General features: G+C 48.0%; 1 protein-coding gene across 1 annotated transcript; it reads right to left on the bottom strand.

The window, feature by feature from the left end:
- Positions 1 to 6,118: 6,118 nt before the first annotated feature.
- Positions 6,119 to 17,976, bottom strand: IP6K3 (inositol hexakisphosphate kinase 3). The gene is made up of 5 exons (XM_039856272.1): positions 17,778 to 17,976; positions 11,268 to 11,481; positions 9,932 to 10,113; positions 8,507 to 8,682; positions 6,119 to 6,586 (listed from the first exon to the last, which is right to left on the bottom strand). Exons 1-5 carry the CDS (start codon positions 17,974 to 17,976, stop codon positions 6,119 to 6,121), a joined length of 1,239 nt encoding a protein of 412 aa, XP_039712206.1.
- Positions 17,977 to 18,403: the final 427 nt, after the last annotated feature.

Below are 18,403 nucleotides of genomic sequence, written 5' to 3'. Positions count from 1 at the left end.
GGAGTCCAGGAGACTCCTGCCTTGAGTAGGGGAGTGAATACACAACCAAAACACAAAGTTAAAAGTGACAAGGGCTTGAAGTGATAAAGAATGCAAGGGAGTTTGAAGAAAGAAATAGTACTTCTGGCTGTTCAGGAGAGCAGGGCGGAGAAAGATCAGGGATGGCATCTGAAGGGCGTGGGTAAGTGGGAATGGAAGGGTACAAGCTCAAGAGCCAGGCCTGGTGCAGGAATGGGAGAGAGAGGAAGAGGGAGGAATCTAATTTGGGGAAAGATCAATGGGTGGTTTTAACAAGGAATAACTTTGAACTGTTCTGATGCCCTCTTGAAGTAAGTGAGTTCAGGGGATACCCACCTGAGGTAAGGAGAGTTCAGGGGAAGTAGAAAATGCATTCAAGGGTATCCCCACCATGTTCCAGCCCATCAATACCTCCCTGCTCCATCTTTACCATCAGCTGTATTTATAGCTGCATAGTTTTGATGGCTGCCTCACAGCCCAAAATGCCAGGGTTGTAACTGTTATTGTCAAGCAGTAGGAACCTAAGGCTGTGCTGGATGCCTGGAGAAGCCTTGTCATTCTGCCTGAGGCCTTACTACAGTTGTGGCTTTGAAGAGCACCTGGCAGGCTGAGAACAGCTGTCTTGGGAGGCAGGGACTGAGGTCCCTCTGTCTTAGGCAAAAGGAAGAGTAACATTAGGTGGCAGCAAATGGTTTTCACCACACTTGAGGCACAGTGCAACGAGATGTTGAGAAGAACAACTGGATGCCAGGGGAAAGCCCAACCAGTGCCTCCTCCTAAGGCTCTCCCTTCACCAGCAAAGCATCTTCTGCGTCAGGTTGGGGTTGTCCCTGGTTCAGACTGCCTTACCCACCTCTCTTTCCCCCACTGGAAGCATGCTTTTGTCTTGATGGTTCAGTAGTGAGACTTTGGAGTCTGACAGACCCAAGCTGAAATGTGGGCTTGCTCATTCATTCACTCATTTGTTTATTTAGGACAAATCCATATCATTTGCAGGGGCCCTATGCAAAATGGAAATGCGAAGCTCCTTGTTAAAAAATTATTAAGAATTTTAGGACAGTAAGAGCAGATCATTAAACCAAATGTGGTGCCCTTCAGAGCACAGAGCCCTGTGTGACTGCACAGATCACACACCCATGAAGACAGCCCTGAACTACTTCCATGTGGTGGATAAGGCGGATGAGGGCCCTGATCCCATGGGTTTTACATTTAAGTTAGGGGAGACAGATAACAACCAAGCAAACATACAATAACAATAATAAAGGGCTTCATATGTATGAAGTCATTTGCTAAATAAACAACATAATTTCAGGGAGAGATCAAGTCAGGGTGCGGGGTCCATGTGACTAGGGCAGGCGTAGGGTATGGGTAGTCTGGAGGGGCTTATGTTTGAGAGAGACCTGAGTCACCTGAGAGGCAAGAGCAGCTTCCAGGCAGAGGAGCAGCAAGGGCAAAGGCCTTCAGAGAGACCAGCCTTGGGTAGGTTATTTAATCGCTCTGAGATTCAGTTCTTCATTTTAAAATGGGAATTATAGTGATAAATGAACATTTACTAAGTATGTGCTGTGTGCCAGGGACTGTTCTAAATGCCTTACATATATTGACTCATTTCGTCCCCATTTTATAGAGGTGGAAACAAGCACAGAGAGGACAAGATAAGGACTTGCCAATGTCACCAACTGGTAAGTGGCAGAGCCTAGACTTGAACCCCGCTGACTAGTTTCAGAGTCCATCCTCTTGCCCACCTGGTGCCTCTCCTGGCCTCCTTGCAGCATTATGGTTGTGAACTGTGTGCCAGATGTGTTTCTGTACGCATTATAGTTTCCTGGGGGCTCTAGGGTCCTCTCTGACTTTGTTTTACCTAGCCTACCACCCGCCATGTCCACATGCCTGTGGGTGGTTGGAGCCAGAATCTGGGCTCACTGGCTTGTCAGTCACCCAGTGTCATTCTGAGCACATTAATAAGCACTGCCCGGAATGTGACCTGGGCAGTGGCAGCCCCTCAGAGAGCTGATGACATCCACCTGTGAGCTGTCACTCATTCCACTCAGAATGCAGTAGCCCTCCTGGCTCCTTGAAAATCCCCACCAGAGCCTCACCTCTCCAACCATTTGGAATGGGCATTTGAGCTTTACGGAGCCCTGATCTTTCTTTATAGAAATGAGGCACCTTCATGGGGAGGAGAGAAGAGGAAGGGAGCGCTGCTTCAGTTTTTCAAGTTATAACGATCCCAGTAATTGAGACACTGAATCACACATTTTAATTGCTTGAAAGTAAAAAATATCATTTTGTAATGCTAGTGTTAATAATGTAAACATTAAAAAGGAATTAAATACTTAGCTGTATTGTAGGGCATGATTGCCTGATTTTTCTTCTTTCAACTATTCAACCAGAGGAAATGATTGGCTGCAACACTCATATGTTACCGTAAAAAGTGGGTCTAGACTTGCATCGGAGTAGTTAGTCATTTAATACCCCCGTATAAAGGTAGCTAGAAAGGTCATTGCTGCCTTATTCTGGAGATGAGCTTTTTTTTTCAAGAGACACAGGTTTTTTGAAGTATGCTGGGACAGACTCCAGTGGGGTCCTAGAGTGTACCCCAATATCTCCAGAGCCCATCAGCTCTGTTGGGACATCTTTTCATCTGCTCCCCTCCCTTCACTTTGCTCTCTGGTCCATATCACCTCAGAGAGGCATTTCATGGCCTCTGGCCCTGAGCTAAAGTAGCAGCCCCATCACTTTTGGTCCCCTTTTGCCTCAAAGCACTGTTTGACAATAGGTCCTGGTGCATGGTAATCTCTCACTAAATGAATCTGAAGAAAAAAGATGACATTAGACTATAAACCCAGGTCTTCTCGTCCACTTGTCCCCTTCCCTACCCCTTCCCCTATAAAATTCTCATCTTTAGAGAGCTGAGGGAGAAAGGTGAAGGGCAAATCAAAAGCAGGTATGTTTCTGGATTTGAATTGTTCTCGGATTAGCTGTCAAATTTCCTGTCCCATTTCAGGGCAGCTTAGTAACAGAAGGGAGAAAAACATAATGAAAAGGACCCAACCTGGCTGCAAGTCAGCCTGCCTGGCTGGTGTTCAACTTATTGTCCCAGAGCTGCTTTTTTCCCTTCCTCCTACCCTCTAATTCTTGGCATCCACACCTTCATTTTAGTTTTTTTCCCTCATCTTTTGGTTTTATGTTTTTGGCCACAGAGGATACAGATTTAAATTAAAAGTCAGAAGTTTAGATCATTTTGAAGAGCTGTTGATGAGTGGTCTTGCCTTGCCATTTGTTTTATTAGATTGTTTCCTGCCCTTTCCAGCATGGTCTAAAAGACTCCATGCAGCTGGGAAGAGTGATGGGGCTGCCAGGGTGCTGCCCAGAGGCCCAGGGCTTCCAGATGACATTGTATTATGGAGCAGCTATCATAACATTCTGCTCTTTAGCTTTCTTTTCAGTCACACAGGAATATCAGAGGGGCAGAAATGGGGCTGGGTGGCTGTCTCTCAGGCTGCCCATATCCCCAACCACTTGATGGGGAGGTCAGGAGCAGGTTGTTCTTTAACATCACCTGTCTTGAGGACCAAGTTAGAGTAGATAAGGAAACTGAGGTAGGGGAGATGCTAAGCAAATCTACTAGCACTCTGGGCACACTCAGTGTATGAAGATATGGCTAGGAGAAAGATCTGGATCAGAACCCACAGCTCTGGCACTGCCAGGCCCCTGCTGTCTCCTCACTTGCTTTTTATATCTTTGCTTCTCTCTTCTTAAGTCAGATATCAATTTAACATGCGGATATGGAGAAAGAGGTTATAGTAGAGGCTGAGTTCTCATCAAACCCATTTCCTCTTCTAGGCACACAAACTATATCTTTGCCCTCTGGCATCTGGGTAGGGCCACATGTCTGGTTCTTGTCCACAGGTATTAGGGTAGGCTAACTGTTATGACAAACAATCCCCAAATATCAGTAGCTTAACATTATAATCCAGCATGGTCAACAGATAGCCTCTGCTCTTCACAGTTATCCAGAAGGAAGGAACCCAGGTTCTGTCCTTCTTGTAACACCACCATCTTCCACCACAAGGCCTAAAAGACAGCACGCTGTATAAGTTTCTAGACCATGGTGACCCCTCTGAGTCTGATAGTCCAGTAAGAATGGTCTAAAACCAGGAGCCAACTTTGTCCCTTGCAACAGACTGCTCTTTCATCAGGGACCTCTTCAGGAGCAGGTTGGAATTTGGGCTGGGCCTCGAATGATTTGTAAGGAGGAAGAAAGCCTCATGTGAAGGGCACCATGGTTTAAAAGAGTAGCTAAGAGAGGGGCATCACATGGGCAGGAATAAGGAGCCAGCCCATGGAGAGTGGTTCTAGCATAGTTAGTGATGTGGGTGGCCAGCCCTAAAAGACTTAGGTTTCAGCTGATTGTTCCCACCTCATTATCAGTCAAGTCCCACACACCCAGGGCTGCTAATAGTGGCAGAGTCAGAAGGTGAGCCAGGAAGCTTTGGACTCGGTTGATGTGGAACCAGGTTCTCAAGCAATGAAGGGGCTTGAAAAAGCAGTATTTAGGGCTCTATTTTGTCATTAGCAAATATTTAGTTTTCGACTGACTCCCTTTTGCTGCTCAATAGTCTTTGACTCAAACCTCCCACCAAGGGCACAGAGCATGCAAATTAGTTTTGTCATTACTTCAGCCAAACATAATTAGGGAAGTTAACTTGCTTTGGAATCCATATAATGTATCACAAAATTAAATGAAAGTTTTTTATTATCTAGGCCACTCTTCTATTAGGATTTTGGAAAGTTGATGGTAATTAGCCACGGGAATCCAGAAATTATTTAATTTTGCATTGTATAAGGTTCAAGTGAAAGGACTACTTACTTTTCAGGTCTGGGGCCTGCCTTGTAGGTACATGCAAATATTTTATTAGCCACCATTTCCCACCAAGTTCCCCGAAAGACAGCAGGAAATCGGTGAACTGTTCCTGCTGTATTCCCATAAATTAGAGCTACCATACAGTGTGATGATCAGAAAAAATAAACAGAAAGGGTAATAAAGTACACCAAATAATCATTGGTGACCTTAGTAATTTTATTAACAAATTTATTTCTCTAACTGGGTAATGTATCTCAGTGCTTGAATCAGGCATTGTAATAGGTTTCCACAGTGCAGAAGAAAGAATTCATTGGAATTGTTTGTTCCATGTTTATACTTGTCCACTGGTCTTGTAAACATTGTGCCTGGTTTCCTCAGTTCTTCAGGCTCCTTACTTCTGACTCCTCTCCTCCCCCACATACTCCAATAAATAAATGGAAAGCTAAGAGTGTAATTTAACATCAGTGGTTCCTCCTCATGTGCATTCCACCACCATTGGAAAGCTGTATTTCATGGTCAGATTCAGAGGCATTTTGAGGTTAGATTCTGGCAGAATCGTTGCTTCCAATAGGTACTTAGAAGTCTGTAAAGAGACCTTTCTCTCCACAGGTAAAAATGGGAAATCTGGGGTGTTGGTTTGCCAGTGCTGTGTCTGGGATTGTCTTTGTCCCTTCAGAACCTGGTACAAAATTGGTGAAATGGGCAGATCTGTCCCACTTCATCCTGCCCCACCTACAGTGCCTCTTAGGAAGGTAAGAGGCATTCATTATTTCTGTCTGCCTTTGGAGCAGGCAGCTCATGCAAGCAGAAACCCGTGAACTTGTTAACTCATTCTTTAAGTCTTCTTCAAGTAAGATTTTTTTGCCTCACAGCTTGCAAGGATTGTAGCATGATAACAAGGAAGCATTTTAAAATGCAAATACTCTAGAATTTCACCGTAATGCTGGCCTCTAACTCATGCTGCACCCCTCCAGTATACTCCAAGATGATGCCATTTCATACTGACTGTCCAGTCTGTGGTGACCAGCATTAGCACAAGATGCCAGGTATGTGAATTATCTCCAGAGCTGGTTTTTCTAGCATATATTAATATAGCCTGCCATGTATAGTGATGGCTTTTGAATGTAGATATGATTATTACAAAGATATCTAGGGGGTGTCTAGACTACCCTCACTACCAATAGGTCCCTCTTAAGATCTGTACTCCAGAAAAATATGGATAGGCCCAACACCTCATTTTTTCTCCTGTATATCCTGCAGAATCTGGATGAGGTTCTCCAGACCAAAAATATAGCCTGGATCTGGTCCATCGTAGGTCGTATGCTCATTCCAGGAGCCCTTGTATGTCGTATGAGCAAAGTCGATCATCCGGATGTCAACTTTAGCAAGACCTCCAGGAGAGTTGCTGTGGGCTGTCTGCAGAGCCTCCTGAGGATGCTGGCCACCCAGGGTTCTTTCCATCAGCTCCTGCCCATCATAGATGATGAGGAGAGAGCTGGAATAGAATCGGTATGAACTCTGGCTCCTAATGACCGAGAGGAGGGCCTGGAGCTGGCGCTGGATGGGCTCCAGCAGTTCTGTCCGGAGACGGGTTCCATTGTGCAGGAACTGATAGAGGGCTTGTCTGAACCCCTCGACTTTGAGTTTTCTTCCATAGTACTTGTCTTTGCAGAGAAAGTGCTTCTTATCAATTTGATAAACCTTATGTTAAAAAGAAAGAGAACATGTGAAGAATTACGAACAAAAAAATTGCATCTGCTGCAGTTGCAGCATCACAAGCTAACATAATATATAAACGGATTTCCAGGAGACACAGGGCAAAAATGGCTAAAATGAACAGAATGATGATCTTTCATCATGCACCTATTGGCTTTTACATTTTAAAATGCTTTCTGTGCAAGCCTCTAATAGAAATCCAAGGTCTAAAGATCCTCACCCTACAAAGGTGACCCTCCACCCATGAGGAAAAGAGTTGGATTTCCTTTCTTGTGAATTTCCAATGTCAGCCTCCAAATCATGATTTAAATCCTGGCTTCTGGCCCTCCTCAATTCAAATATTAGCTAACCTAAGCTAGAAAGCTTCAGTAGGAATCTGAAGTCACAGCCAATGGCCTTGGAAAGCCAACTAGATTAAATTTTCCCCAACCGTTTATAAAGTTCTTTCTCTGCAGATTCCAAGGAAATAATGGCTCTTGGAGTGGAAGAGGGTGAATTATTTGAAGATAAAAGACAGGCTAGATCAGGTGTGGATGGAATTTTTGGGCAGCCAGTGTAGCTGAGGGGATCCTGCATATAGGGAAGTTCACAGCAGCTCTGTGGAGCTGGTGGCTCGTCTCCTTGGCACCAGACCCTCTTCCCTCCCTTGTCATGTCTTGGCCATCAGAAGGGAGCAGATGAAAGAGAGACACTGATGGGGGGACAGTGGCAAGCATCCCCCTTTTAATTTGGATGGCATAAGCAGCAGCGAAAGCTAAACTGAGGCCAGCAGCTGGCATTGCCAGGGAATGACTTGGCACGCCTCTGCCTGGCACACCTGGGAAGGGCTGCCCATACCTGGCCAAGACAGTTTCTCAGGTCTTTCCTGCCTTCAGATTATATGATATGTTTATGGGAAACCAGTAATGAAAAAAATCAGAAGGATATAATAGACTAGGTGTGGTTTTGGAGGGTTAGTGATCGGCTGCTAAATTAGCCATCTTAAGTACATGATAGGCATCACTTTCTAAATAAATCAGATCAATTTCAGAAGGTTTAAGATCCAGAGAGAGATTCCATTTACACCACAAATCATCACACCCCATTCTCTTGAGGACTGCATTCCAAGCCTTTTAAGGAACATCCGTGCAACAAATTTAGAGACTCAACTTCCAGCTTCAAGGGGTGGCAGTTTCAATTAAAGAAAGCTATAACATTTACCGTCAAATCGGTATCTGGTTTTGCTTTGAGTAGATAGACTATAAGGAGTGAACGAATGGAGGAAGTTTATTTCCAACTGTTCTCCTGCAGCCCCTGCCACAAGCCACATCTGAACAGCAAAAACAAGGTGCAGAGTCTGAGCAATAAAAATTAACCAATGCTTTGCCTGGGCTTAGCAGGTTACTACCTTCCCACTTTGTTAAGCCGAACAGATAGCAAGAAGCAGAATAGGTGGAGTAAGAAGAGAGAATGGCGAATAGAAATTCAGAGACAGACTGCCTTATAACATCTGAGAAGGAGTTCGGCTTTATCATTTAGAGAATGAGGAATCCACAGAGTGCACAGAGAAGCTCTTTGGCATATAGTTCTTTCCCCAGACTCTGCTCACACACTGTCATCAAAGCTCTGTTCTCAATGTGGGCAGGACCCATGTGGCCACTGTGGAAAGTTTCAACTGCCAAAGACCCTGAGACCAAGTTAAAAAATGGTGGAGTTTTGACACTGCTACCCTGAAAGGAGCTCTTTAGAAAACCCAGTGTGTCATAGATTAGGATGTGCACTTCCTTGGTGGAAGATTGGTACCTGGCTGCTTCCCCCAAAGTGGGGAGCTCTGCAGGGGACAGTGGTGTCTGGATGGGAGACATCCTTGCTCCACAGTGGAGATACCGGGATGCCCAGCCCTGCAGTGGGTCCTTTGCCACTCACCTGCATGCCGCAGATGCGCATGCCCAGGCAGGCTGAGGTGCTCTGTGCACACTTCGTCATGTGGCGGGCCTTCTTCTCCTCAGATGCATCATCCCCATGCTGCCTGGTCCCCATCTTCAGGTCCAGGATGCAGGGATACTTGTACTGTGACACGACATTTTCCAGCAACAGGAACCCTGATCACACTAAGTTAAGGAAGATTCCAAAGACACTAAGACCACTGCCCCACAGGAGGCAGGCAGCACACCTCCGAAGCTGGCTAGAGATTCTCTACTCTGAGCATTATTCCTTCACTCCCATTTTTTCATTACAGACAAACCCATCGTTGCTATTAAGAATCCCAGGTAGTAGCTTTGCAGGCTGCTTTAATAGGTCCCTTTATTTAGGCAGAATTTATGAGTACGCACGCTTCTTTTCCTTCTTGCTCTGAGGTTGAAACTTAAATGTTAAGTCTGAAATCCCTGGCAGGCCTTTTGCCCAATTTATTTATTTTTTTTTCTGTTTTACAGCAAACTTTTTTTTTTTTTAAATTAGTTTCAAGTATACAGTACATTTGGTTAGACATTTATAGTTTATAAAACGATCCCCCTAATTGCTCTTTCTCTCCTCTGGTTTTCCTTTTATGGCAGAAAATCATAAGGCTAAAACCTCTAGTCACTGAATGGGCCAGTACCTTTTGAGAGAAGTGGGTTGATGTTAGCTTCAGAGGTGAATTGCATGAATATTAATTTTAGTGGAATAATTATCCTGCAAAAGCTCTTTAGGGATGAGGGTTGCAGATTTGTCTTAGTAAATACTGAAACCAGCTGCCCTTTTGCAGGGAGGAGCCCAGTGGTGACAAAGGGGCATTTTAAGCCTAAATTTGTTCACTGAGAACCTGGAAACAAAGGGGAGGGTCCACCCATGGGCACTTCCCTAAGGGAGAGCCATACCCCTTCCCCTCCATCAACTCTGTAGGAAGACCCCTGTGGGGAGAATTTGAAAGGATAGAAAGGAGGTTGGGGTGTGGGGGACCCGCCCAGCCCTCTGAGCCCCCTGCCAGGCATGGCAGTCATCATTCCTATCTGCCCACAGAAACCTTCAGCCCAGACCATCCTTACTGCTCAGGTGACAGAGATACAGCCAGTGGCCCACCAGGGGCACTGTGTTCAGCTTAATTCCCAGTCTGATTCCCCTATAATCTCTGAGTTTTCTTTTGGAGAGAACTGATTTCTTCTAGTCACAGGTCTGAGGCTCATGTCTCCAACTTTCCCTCACATCTGTCTCTCCTCCTACCCCTTACTTGACCCTCCCCGTCTCCCTTCTGCCCCAATAATATCTCTTTGTCTCTATCACTCCCCTGGTCTCCCCTCCACCCATCCACCCCCTCATAGGTACACCTTCCTGTCCTTGGGACCCTGTGGTGGAAAGGGTGGGCAAGGATACGGTGTCGCTTGTTCTCTGGATACTCGGTGCACAGGCGGGTCAGGTGGGCCTGGTGGCAGTGCAGACCCCAGGGGTTGAAGCTCTTCCTCTCGTCCTGGGCCTGGTTCCCATCAGGGTCTTCTACCAGGGAGGAGACGTGGGTGCTAAGGTGGAACTCAGACCTCAGGAGTGCTGTGGCTTGGCTGCAGGTGAGGGAAGCACAGGACAATCGGTATCCAGGGTCAGAGGTCTGGGGAAAGATGCCCTTTCTTGTGACTGACTGTGCTCTCTTGGTTGGACTCTGACACAGACTCTCCAGGACACTGGTAAGGCCTCAGAGTGCCTTTCTTGCCCCAACTCAGGCCCTGGCACCAGATTGGATCAGGCCACACTGCAGCCCCCACCTTCTGGAGTGGGGGTGCAGGTGAGGACTCTCTAAATTCAGATGAACTCATTAGAGCGTGTCACCCCCTCAGAAGGCTGAGATGGTCTAAATTCACTTATAAGCGATCTGGATTATTATCTCACTATTGGGGCGACACAGTAGGGAATCAGAAGGCAGGGGATTTAGACTGTTACCTTTGAGACCTCAAAATGCCACAGAGGGTAGAAGTCACAGGTCCCTGGTCTCCCTCTCTCCCGCCCTCTGCATCTTGGCTTCCCCATCTGTGAAATGGAGATAATGTGCACCAGCTTCCTGATGCAGAGCCAAGAGGCTTAATTAGATTGTCTGTGCTCCTTGGGGAAGGAAGATAATTTCGTTGCATTAGCTCTCTTTTGTTTCCCATACATGTTTTAAAAATCCGCAGGGATTCTTTTCACCTGAAAAAGGTCGGCTGACATTATCAGAGGTTTTGGAGACCTTTCTAGGGACCTCTGTGCCCTGAGCCAACCTGTGCCTTTGAGTTCCCACTGAGTGATGCGTTGGCCTCTCTCCTCATCTCCTCTGGACTGCTAAGAAAAGATGGTTTTTCAGAGACATTAGCCACACTTTTCATTCATGTCAACTATTCTGAGGTTTCTGCTCTGCACATTTCCCCTCAGACACTTCAAGGTCTCAGTGAAATGGGTACTTAATTAAACAATATGTGCCAAATGCCTGCTCTGTATAGGGCTCTGCATGTGCATCAGCATCTGAGATAAATGCATCACAGTCCTCCCTCTAGGAGCAGTGTGAAGAAGATGTATTCCTTTCTTTGATCACATTGGTTATTCTAGACAGAGCCTTCATCTGAATTTCTCATTTTCTCTGCTTGGGCCTTCATGAGGAGCCATTGGCCTTGTCACAGGTGAGAGTAGAGCTGGTCCCAGGTAGAGACGAGCTCCCAATTTCTGTCATCTGCCAGGTGTCCCTCACCTCTCCTTGAGTGAATGTGCCAACTGGGAATGCTGCCACTGGGAGAGGGGATGGGCACCGCCACTGCCGCTGGTGGTCTGCTGGAGTGTCTGCCATATTGCCACTGCCGCCGACTCCGTGGAGACCTCGAAGGGTTCCCGGTTCTCGTTCAGTGGGTTGGCAACCAGGCTGAGATGGCCGAGGCTGTCTTTCAGGAGGTGCACCGTGATGGTGCCTGCAGAGCACATGAGGGACAGGATGGGCAGAGAAACCAGATGGAATTTACCTGACTGGACACAGAGAAACCAGATGGAATTTACCTGACTGGACATAATGGGTGAAATCATTTTGAAGTGTGGCTTAATGACAATGGTCAACCTTCCCTCTTCCCCAATTCCTCTCTCAAGGAAGAGCTATAGCAATTGGCTTGGTTTAGCCTGAGCCCGACCTGTTCCAGAATGAGCTCAGTGCTGTGGAGCCTGCAGAAAATAGCCTTGGGCCTCTCTTGGCCCGGCCGCTCCTTTATGGCACTTTTCTGCTCCTTCACACTTCAGACAAAGCCAGCCCTGTACATTTTGTTCTCACATTCTAGTTCCTCCGTGCACAGTCACGCCTTCCCAGTCACACCACAGCTGTCCCACCTGGGCCCAGCCTTGGGACATCAGAGCTGGTCTTCTGCAAAAAGGGGCCCCTGCCTCAGAGTGGCAGTGAGGGAAGTTGGGGCCCATCCGTTCCTCGCCCTTGTCCTTTGCTTCTTCTATTATCCTTTCTCCTCCATTTGTCTATCTGACCAGCTTCTTCCAGGAAGCCACCTCAGCCTGCTGGGGCTCGGAACTCTTTGTCACCACTTCATCCATCCTCACCCATCTCTGGGTTTCATACCGATGCTTGCTATTTTCTTTGGTTAGATGCACAACGTATGAAGATTATTGGTGGAACATGGTTCTTTGATATAAAAAGACTTGTGAGATTTCCCCAACTTACAGTACCTCCTAACCATTGGCATTTATAATCAAGGCATGATCTCTTCCACTTGTGAATGTGACGAGTGTGAGGAAACCCAATGAACAGATGTGCTAACTGGGCTTCTTCTCTGGGAAGTCAGCCAGATCGGGTAATTAGCACTGACACATATATTCATGGCTCTGTGGCCCTCCCCTTTGGACTTCTCACTCAGGTGGCAGAGTACCAGGCTTTCCTCCCTGGGGCTCGGCATCCAGCAGTTGCCCATCCTCACCAGAGTTCTGATGAAGAGGGAATGATAGTTTTGGTAGCTGCACAGGAGACCACCCCCCCTAATAGTTTTGTGAGAACTGGAAACCTAGAGTACTTGGTTCCCTGTTCTTCCAGCAGCTGATGTTATGTTTTCTGTTTGCTCCCTCCCCCGCGAGCCCACACACTTTACCAGTGTTCACCCTGCTTTATGCCTAACAGGCTGACCCTATGGAGCAAACCAGTGGGTCTGGCCAATGGCAGATATTGGCAAGCAACGAGAGCTGGGAGGAAGTTCGAGATGTTTATCCCGCTGGTTCTCTCCCTGCTGCAGTGTGGCCCTGCCACAACTATGTTCCTCTGTGGCCTCCTTTTCACTGGGTCAGTAATGCCATCCCTACACTTTGATCTTTCAGGCTTAGGGGTGGTGACAGGTTTCCAGTGCTGCCGGTCCCTGGTGCCTCACCATGCCCAGTTGTTCCCTTTATCCTGCATGCACTTATGCACATAGTTCCTTTTAAAAGTTCTCCTCATTTGAACTTCTTTGTATGTACCTCTCATTTTCTGCTGGGACCTTGACTGAAGGTAGATTGCATGTGATCGTGTCCTCCAAGATATTTATTTCCTCTCCCTGCCACTTGGTCACCTTCTCTTGGTACCATCCTAAGTGGTAATTTCTGCTGAACAAGCACTCAAGACAGCTGATTTCCTGCTTGTGTCCTGCCCAGCCCTCGGGGGCTGGTCAGTGCAGACACTCATTTTCGAGGCTGCTCTATAATTCAGCAAGTCGCTCTTCAGAGCTATCTGTGCCTAGCTCAGCCGTCTCCCTGGGCCAGTCCTGTCATCTTAGATTCCCAGTGCCCTAATTTTGCAACCTGAGAGTGACATTCAGTTTTCTCTGGCTCCTAAAAATACTCTGCTTTTCCTCAGCTCATCCCAGGCCCCTGTGTCCTATAAAGTAATAATGATACTAACAATAATACTGTGCCTGAACCTGACATTTATGGTTTATCTGAAAACCAGCATGCATCTTAGACCAGGCCCACCAAAGCTGGTCTATGCATGAGAGCAGGGGCTGTTGGCAGGCCGGGGAAATAACTGTGATAGCGATCATCACTGTCATGTCTTTCATGTCTACTATGTGCCAGCATTAGTAGCAAGCCTGACTGTGGTCACTGGGTCTCAGAAAGATGGAATAATTTGCCCAAGGCCACACAGGGGCAGAGCTCCAAGAAGGCCATCCATGCCAGACACAGATGGGAAAGAAGGAACAAACTGTCACATGGACTTGAGGACTTTATTGGGAGAGTCCGTGTTGTCACACTGTGTTTACCTGTGTGTGGATGAGGACCCCTCTGCTGTTACTCAGTCGTGTGCATGTGCTGGTCATTCTATGCCATGGAACAAACAAGCTGTTATCCCACCATCCTGTGACAGGGTCATCGGCACAGGGACTGGGAGCACCAGGAAGCCCATGGATGTAGGGTTTATAGTTCCAGTTCTGTTTTCCTGGGCAGGAGCCTTGCTGTGCTTATTCTAGGGAGGGGCGCTGACCTGGAAACCACCGCCAGGCCCCGGAGCCTACTCTCTACGTGTGAGAATGGGGAGAGCTCACTGGCATCTGTGATCATTGTTGGGGTGCTTGGAGCCTCCTGGTTGCCTGGGCAGCCCAAGAGGTGTGCAGCTAAGGGCAAGGCCCTTCCAGATCTTATAAAGTTCAAGTTACTATCCAGCAGACCCCTGGACTTTCCCATCCAGGCGCTGTGGTAGAGGCCCTGCCAGAAACTACACAGTCTTCGGGAGCCTGGACTCAGGATGCCTCTCTGGATGGATAAGAAATGTGACCTTCACTCACTTCCCCAGGTCCCAGCTCTTGTCTATCTCATCTGTTTTGATTGTCTAAATAAATGGAGGTGAGCAGAGGCATAAATAACCCAAAACCAATAAAACCCAAAAGTCATTTCTATTTCTCATATTGTCAGAGCTACACAGCCAGGCTCCGTGTCCCTGCCTTCTTGTTCCGTCTTCCTGCATGCCTCTGACTGACTATGTGTCTCTGCCTGTCTTCCCTCCCTCTCCCATACACCCCTCTATGATTCAGCCTAGCCCTTCCCTCTGAAGCCTGGGACCCAGCACAGATAGGGCCTTGCAAACAATCTTGGGTTTCCTACTCTTCACAGGAGCAGCTTCTCAGTGGAATATAGGCTGCTAGGGGCTTGGATAGTTAATTTCATTAAGAGCCATGTTGGTCCTGCCCTGGCCTCCAGCTTACCTTGTATGTCCATGGGGACTAGGCCTCACAGGCCCGTGGGCTCCGAGCATGCTCTTGTCCCTGCCTGGCCAAGAAAATCGGGGACCCAGTGAGAGCCTCTGGCTGCCTGCTCGTCAGCTGTTCCCTAGCACCTTGACCTGCCACCATGCTAACTGGGCAGACAAGAGTGCTTCCTGCCACAATTGACATGCCCAGAACATCTCAGCAATTTCAGTTTGGCCGAGCAGCTTCCTCAGCCTCTGTGCATATTCCATCATTTTTTTAAGCTTTTGAGAGCATTTATTCACCACTATCTGTAATATGAATCTGGCTTATCTGTTAACCAGCCGGACCTAGGAGCATGTCCTCACTAACCCAAAGCTGACAGGAAGCAAGAGGGGTGCAGCCCCAAGATGCTGTCATCATACCTGAGGAGCCCCGTAAAAGGTCTAGGGTGAGCTCCTGGCTCGGGAAGGCCGCCTTTGAGAATGACATCTCTGCCCAACATCCCCGATGCCATCACAGTGCAGGGTGATGAGCAGGAAGAGGGTGTGCTCAGTGGTCACTCCAGAAACAGCTCCTCTCTCTGGGGCTATTCCCATCGGGGAGAAAAAAGGAGACCCCTATGGCAGGCTTGTGTGCACTAGAGTCTCCCTGACCTGAAGTCTCTAGCTTAGTGACCCCGGGCAAGTCACATACCCTCCTTCATTGGGCAAGATGCATCTCTGAGCACTGGCATTCAAGGAGTCCATCTCTCTAGTAACAGTATCTGCTCGAGTCAAAAGCCACACTTGGGAGCCACACTTTGCGGCTTTGAATCCTGGCTCTGCCTCTCACTGGCTGTGTGGCCTGAGGCAAGTCAGGTAACCTTTCTTGCCTCAGTCTCCTTACCTGCGAAATGGGGATAATAGTCCCCATTTCAGTAGGTGGTTGTGAGGATTAAATGAATTCGTACGTGGAAACTACTTACAGTTAGTTGTGTTTGGCACTGAGGGAACACTAAGGGTTAGCTGATGTTACTTTTCTTACCAGGTGAAACAAGAAGTCTACACAACCTGAGCACCCTTTGAGGGTTCCTTTCCCACCTAAAACCTGATCTCAGCTACCTACCCCAGGCGTCTGAGAGTAAGGGTCCTAGTTCTGGGCCTTGTAGTGTCTCCATAGACGTGCATTTTCTTAGGTAGTGCCTGGATTGTGGCTAGTGAGTGAATCAGTTTCTGCATCATTGGAATCTCATGTTTGGGTGTCACCCCAGCCCAGGGTCTCTGCCTCATCCTCACCCTCGGCTGGGCTGCATGGTCTCACCTGGAGGGTGTCTGCAGTTCCCTGAAGCAGTTGTCTGGAAACACAATCTCCTGAGTAAAGCCCGAAGGCAGAGACTGAACTGTCCTCTGTGGCTGTCGATTCATGTAGCTATGATGCTGTAGCTCAAATTAATCCATTACCTTTAGCAGAGAGCCAGAGCAGCTGGCACTGGGGATGGGCCCAACCTGAAGCGGGGAACAGGGCAGAGTAGGGGTCTGGACAGTAGACCAGTGCCCAAGCGTACTCAAGAGTGGTGCTGTCCTACTCCCAAGGGGGATGGGCACATGCAGATAGGGCTCAGGGAGCACACCAGGGTAGGGTTCTAGAGACCAAGCAGCTTCTTTCACTTTCCTGCTTTGCCTGCGCCTGCCCTGGCAGTCTGTCTCAGCTCCAGAGCTATGTTGAAGCTTGAAATGCTGCAGGTGGGAGGCCGCCCCACGCAAAGATCTGCCACCATTTGCTGGGTTGAGTTCAGTTTTGAAATGATAGACATTAATTCCAGTGGGTATTCTGACAAGATGGGCAGTGACCCATAAGCAATGGGTAACACTAGCCTGGGCCCCCAGAAGGCCCAGGGGAGGCCTATACAGGCTTCACGCCAGCCGTCCATCCCCATTTCGCAGCCATCCTGTTTCAGACTCTCAGGAGGGCTTGGCAGGCTGGGACAAAAGCAGTGCCTAGGGCACAGGCCTTGGCCTCCTACTAATGGGTCTCAATTTAGAGCATGATGACATCAGGGATTCTGATTCCCAGGTCTGGGCTGGGGTCCAGGAACCTGCACACACGCATACATGCACACACATACACACCAGCGAGTCTGGTAAAATTGGTTGATCCCAGATCACATTTCGAGAAACACTGATGTAGATAGGCTCCATCCTTCCCAGTTATCTCAATCATTGAAATGCAAGGGAGTTTTTGACTGACTTGTTTGGATGTTATCATTGCCTTCACTACAAATACTTGGACGAGGAGAGCAGAATCTTGTAGTCATGACAGCTAAAATCCTTTAAAGGGGATCTTTTCTCTGAGTGCTCATGCCATTGCAGGGCTGGTGCCTGGCAGAGTCATGGCCTGAGCCGTGTGAACTGTGTTTACCAAAGGCTGGGTATGGACAAAACAGCCTGAAGGCCATGTCCAGAGGTCCCTTCTGGAGGTCCTGCCTGGAAGTCCCGCCTGAAGGCCCTCACTAGGCAGCCCTCCCCACCAGCTTTCTCTCCCCAGAACCCAGCTTGTGCTCAGATCAGAGCACACACTGATCCATGCCCAATTTCCCCAGCTACACCTGGCAGGCAGCCCATGCCTCTGGCTTTGCCTCTGGATGAGGGCAGGAATTCTGGTTTCCTAAACCTGCCATGTCCCAGCTCTTCCATGTCCTGAGAGCCCAAAGCTCTCACCCCCTGCCTAGGTCTCCAGAGGGAGGTGAAGAAGGCCTCTCTACCTATCCTATGTTTACCAACCACAGTTGCAGGATCCAGCCATGGCACTCCCAAAGCACAGACTAGAATGCCTCATTTTATTCCATTCTCAATTCCTCAAAGCCTTGTGGCTCCAAATTCTATTATACTTCAGACCTGGAGGCTTGAAAAGTTCAGAGAAACTAGGACAGTGAAGGCCAGCTGGGCTGCAGGAGAGGGGCGTGTCTCCATGGCAACTGCTTCACACACCGCAGTGCTTGAGGAAGTGGTGGGTGCATGCAGACAAGCCCAGTGTGTTGGTCCAGTGTGTTGGCCCCGAGCCGCATATGCTGCCCATATGCTCACCTTTGTACTGTGGGGTGAACCGCTTCATGGCCGGCGGCAGGGATTCGTAGAACCTCTGCTCCTGGGAGATGAGGGGCTTGCATACAGTGTCCTCGTCATACTTCATCACACTCAGGTGTCCCCCGACCTGATGCAGGAAGGGCTCCAGTTGCACACCCACCCTGGAGTCCCCAGCATCTGCACTATTCTGCACAACCATGGCCTGAGGTAGAAATGGTAGCTCTAGGACAGAAGGCGGGGCTGTCAGCAGTCCTCAAACTTTCTCTTTGGGCTTTATTGTTGTCATAGCATAGTTGTCTTCCCAGCTATGGACTCTCAGCAGAGACCCTGAAAAGCAGAAGAAGGTGGAAATGATGTGAGGGAGACAGTGTCTTGCGGGGCAGCACTCAGAAGGACCCCCAGTCCCCAGCCATAACTCAGCAATAGTTAAACAAGACTACAAACATGCATCGATTACTTTTGGAATAATCTGTTGTAAGAAATTAGTAACAGTGGTTGCCTCCAGGGAGCAGAGCTGAGAGGAAGACTTTTTTCTAAATATGGTTATATACCTTTAGCATTTAAATATTCAAACGTTTTTAAAAAACAGTACACAGAACTGTAGGCTTCCAGAGTACAGAGACTGT

The sequence above is a fragment of the Pteropus medius genome, unplaced genomic scaffold (genome assembly GCF_902729225.1).
Source record: "Pteropus medius unplaced genomic scaffold, Ma_sr-lr_union100, whole genome shotgun sequence".
NCBI lineage: Eukaryota > Metazoa > Chordata > Mammalia > Chiroptera > Pteropodidae > Pteropus > Pteropus medius.
Note: the sequence above shows the minus strand (reverse complement) of the source record. Positions and strands in the feature narration are given on the sequence as shown.

Excerpts from the sequence above, each read along its gene's own strand:
- IP6K3 (XM_039856272.1), bottom strand. The coding sequence starts at position 17,976 with ATGGTTGTGCAGAATAGTGCAGATGCTGGGGACTCCAGGGTGGGTGTG. Across the intron at positions 10,114-11,267 it reads GCACATTCACTCAAGGAGAG|CCAAGCCACAGCACTCCTGA; the intron begins GTGAGGGACACC and ends CCTCACCTGCAG. Across the intron at positions 6,587-8,506 it reads TGCGCATCTGCGGCATGCAG|GTTTATCAAATTGATAAGAA; the intron begins GTGAGTGGCAAA and ends TTTTAACATAAG.